We start from the raw sequence: 12,464 nt of genomic DNA, 5'->3' as shown, positions 1-12,464 counted from the left end.
CCAGCACCCAGCAGCCCGCCCATACCCCTTTGGACTGAGGGTACAGAGAATGGTGCTGGGGAAGACACAGAGATATGCAGTGGTGGGGGAAGAGGCCTGCCAAATGATGCATTGGAAAGTAGCCCCAGTGACCCAGGGGAGTTATTTGTGAGGGGAATGACTCTGTCTGTGGCCAGGCTGTGTGCTGGTTATGGTTCATTTGCTATGGGAAGCAGGGAGTGATTCATTTGGAAAGCTTCTACACTGTGACTGCACAAGGTTCATATGCCCCTGTGAGATGGCAGAGGGCATCATGCACCCTTGATTTGCAAATCTATATGCCACCCACTTGTCATCACTGAAGTTCACTGGATGAACTGAATAAAGGCTGTGATGTTTAGCCTGGACTAGTGCTCTCTCTGGCTTTTTCTTCAGCTGGATATGAAAAAGCATGTTCACTTCACACCCTAAATTCTTGCAGTTTTGCATGGCAATGTCATTTACCCTGACTGCCCCATTTTTCAACTCCAGCCAACCTAATGATGCTACATTTAAGTGCTAGATGAAATAGCTGCTGGCTCCCCAGCACTTCCAAGAGCACTGAGAGCCTTCAGGATGGGAGATGCTATGAGGCTACGGTGTAGTATTTCCTATTATAGGAGCTGAAAGTTGCCCATCAAGTTTTGCACCTCTGGCCCCAGCTCTTACCCCACTTGTCAGTCCCAAGAAAGTCAGTGGGCTCAGGAGTCTACTGCAAGGTCAATCTTTAGTGCCTGCATCAAACTTCAGTTTGCTGGCAGCTGAAGCTGGGCAGACAGCAGTCCATGTGCTGCCTACAAGCAGAGCAGCAGAGGCTGTGTTTGCCAGTGGTGAAAACAGCAATAAATGAAGGTTGGAAGGTGAGGCCAAGTGCACAGAGCTGATCCAGGTTATCCATGTTTGACAACCACAAATTGAGATGAGAAAGTGTCTTTTCAAAACCCTTTTAACACATTCACCTTTGAGAGCTTTCAGCAAAAAGACAAGGCAGGAATGTTAAAGGGTCAAACTCTGGGTGTTTGCTTGTTCTTTCCTCGGGCAAACCCTCATTGATTGACTGTGGGAAGGGTGAGAACTGATCACATCTGATGGAGGAGTCCCACTGCTAACACTGAAGCACACGGCCTCCTGGCAGAGATTAATGGCAATAGACTCCACTCTCTGCCTGCTGAAAATTGCCAAAAATGTCAGTCTGAGAAGGTGGTAGTTCCTTACCAGTATCAGAGCCAGAAACTTTCTCAGGCCTAGCAGTCACGTGTTGGGATTTTGGAAGGGTGAAAAAATGGGATTGGCTGAGACTGGGCCAAGGGGTCAGCAGCCAATGCAAATGCCAGCTGTGGGGAGCCTCTCCACAACATGGGATCCTCTGGAAAAGAGGGATATAACCAGGGTCTCACTGTGGGATGAGTTTTCATGCACAGGAGCTAGTGAGACCCAGACAGTACTCTGGTCAGTATATCCACACGTGGATAGGCAAAGGCATTTGCAGGGCCAGCTACAAGATGAGGATGTGCAGTTGGTGACCACTGCTAGAGGGTCTCCTGGGCTTCACTGGGTGCACCAGGCTAACTTTCTAAGCAGAGACCTACTCATGAGGAGAACAAGATGGGCCCACCCACACTGGCCAGCCTACAAGCTGCAAGTGCCTAAGCAAGGCACTGATTCAGCCAGACTGCTCACACGAGCACAGATTACTCATGGACAGCCCGTAAGACGAATACTCCAGGAGCCTGTGACTCCTTGTCAACTCAGGAGTTTCGTCACTGCAATTACCACCACTCCATCCCCTGACGCCATCACATGACCCAGAAATCAAGGGAATCTCTGACCTGTCATTGCACAGGCTGGGGACAAACCTGAGGACATTCAGTTTGATAGGGATTTCCTTTTTTCTCTTAGCAAAGATGGGAGAGAACATAATTTCTGCTGCTGCCCCTATAGTAGGAAGGGCTCAGAAATCTAACATCAGGGTCAGGAGGCTGACTGCACAGGAGACCAAAAACCCACGTTCTGTAATTCACTTTCCACAACTCTGCCAACCACACACCACTTCTTGACAGTCCCGAGCCAGTCAGATGTGCCTACACTCCTGTGCATGTACCCCGTCACTGTCGTAAGGCACAGGTCTGCAGTCACTAACTCATCATGCCCAAGCACACCTGCAGTCAGGTACCTGCTCTGGACTACATCCCTTCTCTCACACAGCCAGCACGAGAATCAGTTCCTCAGGTACTGCCACATGCACTTACCCACACTCTGCCCCCTGCCTCTCTTCCCATGCAAATGGACTCACTGCAAAGTGGGATCTCATACCTGTGCAACTCAGGAAACTGCATGCAAACTGGGAGAGGACATGGTCTTCTTCTGGCTTGCTCTCAGGCACAGCCTGATGCCTAAGTAATGACCTTCAGCTTACCAACCTTGCTCGCAGTAGAGAGATGTTCCCATCCTGTCCTTCACATCCCCTTTCACCAAGACAGTTCATGAGAAAGCTGAAATGATCTGAGCAGTCACCTCCACCCACCCTTCCTGGCTACAGGAATCCTCACAAGCAGCGGGGACATCTCCCAGGATCCCAAACACACCTCACATAAAGAAGGCCTCTAGGTGAGACTTCAGGCAGCACTCCCATAGCTGCAGAGTCAGAGTCATCAGACCTGTCACTTGCACCACCAAGCAAGCAGCAGGTTCTCATCTGAGGCAGGAGCAGCGACACATCCCAGGCAGTGATGAGGCAAAATGCTCAGTGCATGGCATGAGGATGGTGACATCTCACAGCTGTGCTTCAGCATGCTCCCACAGGCAGGGAGGAGGCAGGCTCAGCATGGAGCTGGGTGTCAAGGAGTGGTGCATCCTCCCAACAGAATGACATCTGCTCCTCCATCATGCCCCAACGCACATCTGACACAGCACCAGAGGACCCAGATATGGACCATACCTCCTGTGAAGAAGAAACACCAAGAGGCCATTTCATCTGGCTTGCAAGGAGTCAACAGCATGGCCTGGCATCACTCAGTGTAGAAATAAAAACAGGACTGAGGTTGGAGACCAAAACCTAACTCTCAAGTGCATAGCCAAGCATTACTCCCCCAAAAGTCTTTGATACAACACATTTATTTTACTGTGCAGCAGTACTGTACAGTACACATACATCACCAGCAGTTTCAGACCCCTGAGTTGTCATTCCTCCTTCCCTGACTTTTAGAAAAGAGGCAGGACCCCTGTTCACTTCCCCCATTTGACCTCTAAGGGAACAGGTCAAGAAAATTTATAAAATACGAGGCTGACAGGACTGGGGATAAACCTCAGAAACCCAAAATCCCAGTCCACCACTCTCATCCTAAGGCTTCCCTTTCCCTAGTGCTGGAAAAGGAAGCCCTAGTGCCAGCTCCCCACAAGGTCTCACTCCACTGAGAAACTCTGCACACCTGAACAAAAATCAGACTAAGGAGATTGCAAAAACTAATATAAACCCTACCGGATTTTAAAGTGACTTACCACCTCTCTCTGAGGGTCTCACAAATGTTTTGGGGCATTCCAGGCAGGTTTGGGATTCTCTTGAGCTCTGTAAGATTGTTTAAGAAAGTGCCAAGGACATGTTTCGCTTTCAGTGCACTCACACTGGAATCTGAGTGGAATTTCCCCTCCTCAGATGGGGAAAGACAATACCCTGCCCTACCTGACACACATGGTATCCTGCACTTCCTTTTCATAAACCATGAAACAGCAGAGCTCTCATACCAAATTTACCTCTCAGTGCCACAGAGGAAAATAATGCTGTGACAGGCAAGGACAGTGCAGCACATAATGTGGAACAAGACCCAAAACTAGCCCACATAATAGACAGAAAGTCAGAAAGGCAAATGTGCCATGGAGAGCAGAATGGAGGGATCATCCAGGTCTCTCCCACCAGTTCATGTCAGTATGTGGAATGGTGCATCCAGCTCAGAAGAGCAATGACCCAGTTCCCCAGCTGGGACCCCTTCAGCCACAGGAAGAGTTCATACAAGTTGATCTGCCACAGGCTCAAGGCTTCCGTAAATGAGATCTGGGCCCTCCTGTAAAGCGAGTGACTCTTGCTCCTCTGGTACCTAGAATGAGAGAAACAGCTGCATTAGATCCAGTAGAATGCAGCCTGGCAGGAAGAAGGCCTGTCCTACATCATCAGTACAACTGACCCTCCCCAGAGGAGGGAAATGTCCCACATCTGGAGAATCATCGGCAGTGGGGACCCCCAGGAGGTGAGATTTTCTCCAAGTAATATTTCTGAGGAGCTGGAGACTGCCTTCCTAGCACAAATCTGGAAGAAGAGACAGTCTGCTCCCCTGTGAGTCCAGTTCTGTCCTCACTGCATATTGTGACACTGGGCCATGGCATCCTTATGTTCAGCTTCACTTCAGCTAACAGGGACAGGTGCACACCCCTATAGCCTTTCCTGGTAGCACACTTGTAAGGGTCCAGAAATCTTGACACACTGATTCCAGGAAAAGTATTTCTCCACCTTTCTTTAGAAGCAGAGGTTAACTGGGCTTCGTAGGTCCCTCGTCAGCCAGAGAAATCACTGTTATTTCTTCTAAAAGGAGGAGGAATCGAGGGCAGAAGTGCATTGACTCATAAGACTCACAGATGGAAATTACTTTCACAAGTCCTGTTTCTGACTTTTAAACATCAGCCTGGTCTTCACAGTCAGCACTAGCCCCTCAATTAGGCTGCAGAAACTGGCAGCAGTGAACTTGCAGATCTTTCCTACCCATATATACTTCCTAGTGGTGATGCCTGTAATGGTCAGGAAGGCCCTTCCCCTCCTCTGGAAGGGCAAGCCCTAAACCCTTACCCTAAGGCCTCCAACTTCATCTCTGTCCCCAGCCCCATGGTGACAGACCTGTCCTCTGGAGAGGCTGATGGACATGAGAACAGCATAGACAGAGGCTCAGATGTGTAACTGAGCAGGGGTAGGACCACAGTAGATGTACTAATGAGGAGGAGCGATCCACAGCTAAGAGGTCAAGGTAGGCTGTGTCAGGACCCTGAGTTGGGGGGTCTAATAAGCTATAATAGCCCAGGAGCTCCAGTTAATCTCAGCTTGCACCTTCAATCCCTGCCTGGGCTACATAGGAGAAGTAATGGTCCCAGCCCAGAAACCCTTTGACCAGGACCTCAACTCATATACTCTTGGCTTGACCTCAGCCCTGTCTTGTCACCATGGACCAGCCTGACAACCACTGGACCTGACCTACAGATTGACTTTCTGGTTTGACCTTGGACTTGTCCTGTCACCATGATGTTGCATTATGATATGGACTTTTGATTGGACCTGACCACCATCTCAGGGTCTGTTCTGCTTGCCTTGCTCAGCTACTGTGAGACTGGGCCCTGGCTGACCTGCTGACCCCAGGATTGCCCCCTGCCCAGCTCCTGGCCTCCACAGCCAGCCAGCCCTTGGTGCTCCATGAGGGACCTCTGGTGCCTGTAGAAGAGACTCACGTGGAAACTGCTCTGATGCAGCATCGAGACATGTTGAGGAAGGAGCTGGCACTGGCCCGTGTGTGCAGGGCTGACTCAATCCCCCTTAACAGGTCATTGGTCTTCAGGAGCAGCAGCATCTGGCGCGGGACATTGTTGAGGAGCTGGGTAATCTGGGGTAGGTAAGCAGCAGCATTGGACCGGATCTCCACATCCTGCAGCCAGCCGTGTCATGTCAGGGAGAAAGGAGAGAGAAGCTGAGAGTGCATGGGAAACCCAGGTCCAGTTGCAGCTGAGATTTGGCAGGAATAGATTAGCCATGACTCTAGGCTAAAAGCTAAAGAGCTCTTTGTCCTGCTTTCCTGCAGTTGCCTGGCTGTCTCAAGCACTCACAGAACCATCATAGATGATTCTTGCCTTATCCCACCTACCCAGTGGTGAGATAAGGCCCTGTGATAAGGCCCTGTCCCCTCCCTGGCAGGATTAATAGCCCCTCAGGAGAACAGGGCTCTTGCTGCTACCTCAGTTCCTGGTCCCAGGCAGCCCACAGGAACCATGTCTCATTACTGCCCTAGCAGCCTTCTGACTGAGTCTCACCTCACCAGTCCCCAAGCTGGCAGAGCTGCAGGCAGCACAAGTCTGCTCAGGAAGACTGAGGAATGCTGCAAGGACAAGCAAGCTATTCTGCCATCCCATACAACTGATGGCTTTATGCTATACTGAAGCATTTCCATGGCCTAGTTTAGTCCCCTGTCCTCAACACTACGTAGCAGAGGTGAGAAAGCATTATGCATTAAGGATCATGCAACCCAAAAGACCAAAAACTGTCATGTGTCAGATTAAAGGTCTATCCAAACCCATATCCCATCTAGCAAGAGGCACTAGTGGCTGAGGGAACTGGGGTTGTTTAGCCCGGAGGAAAAGAGGCTGAGGGGAAACCTTACTGCTCTCTACAACTACCCAGAAGGAGGTTGTAGCGAGGTGGGTGCTGGTCTAGCGAGGTGGGTGTTGGTCGGCTCTGTCCTCCCAAGTAACAAGCAATAGGGAAGAGGAAATGGTCTCAAGTTGCACCAGGGGAGGTTTAGATTAGACATGAGAAAAAACTTCTTTACTGAAAGGATTGTCAGGCTGCTCAGCCTTGAACAGGCTACCCAGGGAAGTGGTTGAGTCACCAGCCCTGGAGGCATTTCAAAGATGTGTAGATGTGGTGCTTAGGGAAATGGTGTAGTGGTGGACTGGGCAGTGTACTAGGTTAACAGTTGGACTTGATCTCAAAAGGTCTTTTCCAACCAAAACTATTCTATTTTATGACTCATGTTGCTTGGCCACAGTAAGATACCAGTGATAAGTGATGGACAACAATCTGAACCACTGAAGATGGGCTCCCCTCCAAACATGAATCACCATAGCATGCAAGACAGACAGCCCCCACTCTTCTGCCTCTTTTTAGATCTGAGATTTCCCCCACCATCCAACTAAATGTAGCACAGTGTGATGTGGAGCTGATCCCATACTCATACCATGTCTCTACCTCTTCCTACAGAGGCCATGACATGAATCAGCAAATCCAAATAGAATTGCCTGGAACATCTGAAATCTCCAGAATCCAGCAGGACACATGCAGAGGGCAGAAAATGATTTCTTACAGGAGGGAAGCTCCTTTGTAGGAAAGGGAAAGGGCAATTCTAAAACCTTATCTTCTCTGGAATGAGGGGTGGACAGTGTATATTTCACAATATGGGATCTCACCCTCACTCTTTTTGAACTTCAGGCTTACAATTAACAGAACAGTACAAATCAAGTGTGCAGGCCATGATGGTCAGAGATGTATAAAGCTTACAAACCACCACAGTTGCTTGGCTGCTGAAAACTAAATCTTCGTGTCTTCCTGCCTCCATCACTAACCAAATACGCAAAGATTCAGCAAAAAGACTTAGCTCTCCTAAATGTTAAATGTTTTGTTCCATTACTTGTTGACAGAAAAGTCCTCCCTGATTAGTTCTTATCCCTTATCCTAGCCAGCATGACTGCAAAGCCTACTTTATTTTCCAAACACAGGTTTTCTTTTCTATTTTTTCTTTTTATTTTTAGCTCCAGCTGCTTGTCCACATCACAAAACAACCACACAATCTGTCATCAGAACTGTCATTTTCTGTCAAGGGCGAAGCCTGTGTGGGAGGAAGAAATGAGCTATGCCACAGGACCTGAGAAAAGCCCCTTGGCTGCAGTCACTGAGGCCACTGCGGGATGCAGCAAAACACAATCATAAAATCAGATGCGATGAGGGCAGCAGCCATCCTGAGCACTCAGCTGCCTGACCTTGGCTTAAGGCAGATACAACTACACCTATGGCGATGCTCACACATGAGCCCAGGCTGCTCCAAAAACTCTCCAGTGATGTGACTCAAAGCCTCCCCAGACCTTCCACGCCAGCATTTCACTAGCCTTGCCAGTAGATATGGCTTTTCTCATGTTTAACCCCAATCTCCTCAGCTGAATTTTAACCCACTAGTTCTTGTCCTGTTTGCAGCAGTCTTTAACAGATCTGAAAATCACTACTACAACTCTCAACCTGCCTTAACAGGTTCCCTAACTTGTTCAGACTTACCTCATGGATTGCATCTGCTTGACCTTGTTCTGGTAGCTTCCTACTGAACTGACCCCATTCTCATCAAACCTTTCTCAAGATGCAGTGCCCCAGACTGGACACAGCACTACAGATAAATTTTTTTTGGGGGGAGGGGTGCTTGTCTCACAGGCCTCCCTCATCTTGATACACCCTCAAGCACATGTTGGAGCTCTGCTGATGGGACCCACCTACACAGCGCTTGACTCTTGCTGCTGATGCAATCTTCGAAATTCACTTCTAAACTAAGGGCAAGTAGCAGCTCATTTCCTAATGCTGCAGCAAATCTGCTCAGCTCCCCATTATCTGCTGCAGGATTATCCAGTTTCAGCATTAATTGTGTCAAGCAGGCAAAGACTACAGAGCTGGCTCCATACACGCAATCCAACTCAATGACAAAGTTCCTTAGGCTACCCAAGACACTGTGAGGCTGCAGTCACACCTGTGGCACAGCCTTCACAAGCCAGTTTAGGATAAACATTACTTATTAGCTCTGATTCAACACTGGCCTTGTAGTATCAGAGCCAGCTCTGTGCCAATTTGCTTTGGTGAGTCTGAATTTGTTTCGGAGCTACCAGCTCCAGAATTCACCAGGTCAAGAACAGATTTGCTAGACAACCACTATAATACTTCTGATATGCAGACAATTAACTCAGGTTGTAAGCAATCCATTTACTAGGTGAGGGGGTTGGTTACCCAAGGTATGTGACTGACTCATTGCTACAGATGATGGCAAGCCAGTGCAGCAAATTCTGACACATCCATCAAAATGAAATGCCAACCCAAAGGAACTTCCAGAGAGATTTCACAGGACAGTATGATAATGAATTTCATCCTATCTACTACAAATGTGAACAAACCACAGGATACAACATGTTCTGCCTACAGACACCAGTTCATTGGGGGAAATCACGTCACTCTATGCTCATCTCTAAAAACAGCACAGTTGTCAGGGGCTGCTGCTATTCTCAAGGTGGTGTGTGTGTGTCAGGTATGTAAGGAGGTGTGACAAGGATCCCAGCATGTGTGGATAGGAAAGGGTGGAGAATGTAAGAAGCAATTTCCTACATTTGTAGTGACTGAGTTGACAGGATCTGCAACTAAGCAACCTTGACTCCACATTAATAGGGTTTCTGATTGGGAAGTAATTTCCACTGGTTTTCAGGAGTTTGTATCAGTGCTGATAGTAATTTACATGAATAGTGAAAATGTATTATCCTTCTCATGTCTTCCTACTAAGCCTCTATGTCTCCTCTACCTTGACTTATCCTTGATCCTTGCACAGCTGCATTCAGCACTCTTCTAAAAAAAGGATAATCTACAAATGTTTTCCCTGCTAGAACTGGGCAACACTTAGCCATTAAAATAATATACAAAATTTAAGCAGTCCATGGCAAGTGAAACAAGGAAATTAAGTTCAGCCACCATAAAACACATGGCAGAAGGAGTCCTGGCTTTTTCTAGCTCAGACATCGATGCAGAATTTGCTACAGTCCTGCCAGGGGTTGCCCAGCATTGCTGTGCTATCAGTGGTGCACATGTTTACAGCAAAGAAAGGTACTGGAGGAGAAGGAAGGACACACGGAACCTACCTCGCTGGCTGAGACTGGCGACCGGTCGATGCCCCTGTTGACAGACTCCCAGGATCTGGCAGTCAGCATGCAGGCAAAGAGAGGGTACAAATCCCCTGCCCCCAGCCGCCGGCTGTACTTCTGCACCCTCTTCATGTCGGCCTTGATGAGGGCCTGCCAAAGGCGGCAGTAATCCATGCGGAATGACTCACTCAGCACCTGGGGAGGAAGACATGGCCCCCAGAAGTCCACAGAAGACAGCCAACTGGGGGGAAAAGCCTTGTGCCCTATCCCCTGTTTCAGAGCCAGGAAATATCCTTGGAGTGTTATGGGAGCAATATGAAAAATGTATTCATACGGGTTTAGGGGGACAAGGCTGCAGCTGGAGTGTGCTTTTTCAGCCTGACTTCCACAGGCATTCCCACGAGGCCCTGGAAGCCTCCCATAGCTACATACCTGGTAGAGCCCATGGTCTAGGAGAATAATGTGAGCCTTTCCAGAAGCTGGGCATTTCTTCACTAGCACGTTGCCTGGGTGTGGGTCACAGTGCACAAAGCCATTAACAAAAATCATTTCGCTGTAGAGTTTCCCCAGGTTGCGAGAGATCTGTCAGGAGACAGGAGACTGTCACACACTGTAACCCACAGCAGGGTGTCTGCCAGGGAGGGTAAGCAGCCCCCACATGCCAACACTGCAGGGAACAAGGGTCTGGTTTACGCCAGTGTTCCCATGCAGAGCTCTTGCACAGGATGGTGCTGGCATTTATTGCAGGGTGACCCAGGCAAGAGGCACCATGAAGGAGTTTGTGGGTAGGATGGGGTTTCTGTAATGAGCAGGAAAGCGAGATTGCAGATAGGGGTAGATTGGCATTCAGAGGGAAGGCATGGAAAGAGCTGCTGGGGTGGGTGGGAGACCACTTGAAGGGAGAATCATAGGGGTTGGAAGGGACCTCTGAAGATCGAGTCCAATGTCCCTGCTGCAGCAGGAACATCTAGGGTAGACCACACAGGAGCATGTTCAGACGGGTCTTGAAAGTCTCCAGAGAAGGAGACTCCACAATCTCTCTGGACAGCCTGTTCCAGTGCTTTGTCACCCTCACAGTGATTAAGTTTTTCCTCATGTTTCCATCCCTGGATGGCAGCAGGACTCAGTGAGGAAGTACTGGGAGGAGACTCAGCCTGCCCATATGCTTACCAGAATGAACATGGGTTTCCTCTCCCCTCCTTCCATCACACTGTCCCTCACTTTCCCCCTTCCTTTCCTCAGCCCCTTGATAATCTGATTTGCAATGTCAGTGAATATGAAGCAGCACAGAAAAGCTGTTTAAATCATCCAGTCACTGCTGTGTCCCTCCATGCCTCTGCTTCTTAGCACCAAGAAGTTATAAACCTCCTAGGAGCAAGCAAACATCCCCAGGGCCCAGGATCAACACCTCACCATGCACTAACACAGCAGCCCTGCCCAGACATCCCACCACCAGCTCTCCTTGCCATCAGAGAGCAGCACAGTGCTCCACAGCAGAGTGTTGAACAAGCAATTAAAAGACAATAATTATAAATGATCCAAGCATGTCCCCAGATGCAGTGTAAGTAGCAAACGGGCAGCTGTCCCTGTAAGCAGAGCTGGTAGAAGAGGTAATGGAGACACTAGCAACAGCTCATCCTGCAGAAAATCAGACAGCTAGGGAAGGGCTTCTTTTACCCCCCTCTGAAACGTGGCCACCTCTGAGAAGAGCATTTGTTATTAATAGTTTCCAAGTAATTACAAATGAGGAGGAGAAAGAATGAGAACCCTTCCTGCAGCACATCAACAGGAACAGCTGTAGGTTCAGGTGGGACAACCCATCATCCCTCAAGTGGGACCTAAAGCCACTGATGAACCATGGAGAATGTTGCCCCCTTGCTGAATCACCCACACAGGTGGCATAGCACAGCCCTGCAGTCTCCTGTATGGCAGCTCCCCTAAAGCCACACAGGTGTTATTTTAAGTACTGACTGAAGGGAATGAGGCTTCCCTTCTGAATCACCAGCAGGATCACGGGAGCAATGACATGACCCTCATAAGGCCTCCTAGATCAAGAAGCTCTAAAACTAGATAAGACCAAAGTACCAGGTGCTGTGAGCTCCAAGAACAGCTGAGTAGCACTCGCTGACCATCCAAGAACATGCCAGATAGTCTGTTTTAAGCCAGTCACTCATTCACACAGCCTCCTAGGGACCTGCACACCAGGAGGAATGGACTTGGACATCACGACTGATCACAGCATCAACCTCAACACCTGTGTACACACTACACAAACCACATTTTGCCCTCTCTACCTCAGCTGTTTGCCCTCCAGGGACCTGAAAGAGCACAGAATTATTGAAGATGAGGACCTAGAGTACAACTTTATGCCTCATACCCATTAAACACAAGTCCAGAGAAAGTCTGGCAGTTCTGCAAACCTGTTGGCTGGTCATGGTTAAAGTCTGTAAAGCTATTAGTTTGGGGCACTGGAGTATAGGCTGCTTCAAAGACGTTAGATTCACCTTCTATGTTCCAGTAATGACATAGGTTGGGAAAGTCACACAGTGGAACAAGTTGCCTAGAGAGGTTGTACAATCTCCATCCCTAGAGGTTTTAAAGACCTGACTGGACAACATCCCAACTAAGCTGGTCTGACCTTTTAGATGATCCTGCCTTAGCAGGGGGCTTAATAGAAGATCTCCTGAGATCACTTCCAATCTCAAATATCCTAGGATCCTACAAAAATGCCTCTCACCAAGTTATACATGCCACTCTCGTAA

The 12,464-nt window shown here is 48.8% G+C and overlaps 1 protein-coding gene across 2 annotated transcripts in view; it reads right to left on the bottom strand.

Moving 5' to 3' along the window:
• Positions 1-3,113: 3,113 nt before the first annotated feature.
• Positions 3,114-12,464, bottom strand: part of ADCK1 (aarF domain containing kinase 1) — an 83,731-nt gene continuing 74,380 nt past the window's right edge. The window contains exons 7-10 of one of the 2 annotated variants that reach the window (XM_009993908.1): positions 10,135-10,284; positions 9,700-9,897; positions 5,503-5,696; positions 3,114-4,109 (exon numbers count right to left, since the gene is read on the bottom strand). In XM_009993908.1, the coding sequence (XP_009992210.1) occupies positions 3,938-4,109; positions 5,503-5,696; positions 9,700-9,897; positions 10,135-10,284 (714 nt within the window). In that variant the 3' untranslated portion in view covers positions 3,114-3,937. The remainder of the gene's footprint in view (positions 4,110-5,502; positions 5,697-9,699; positions 9,898-10,134; positions 10,285-12,464) is intronic. The other variant, XM_009993909.1, reaches the window with a different exon arrangement.

The sequence above is a fragment of the Chaetura pelagica genome, unplaced genomic scaffold (genome assembly GCF_000747805.2).
Source record: "Chaetura pelagica isolate M959 unplaced genomic scaffold, ChaPel_1.0 scaffold11, whole genome shotgun sequence".
NCBI classification, from domain to species: domain Eukaryota; kingdom Metazoa; phylum Chordata; class Aves; order Apodiformes; family Apodidae; genus Chaetura; species Chaetura pelagica.
Note: the sequence above shows the minus strand (reverse complement) of the source record. Positions and strands in the feature narration are given on the sequence as shown.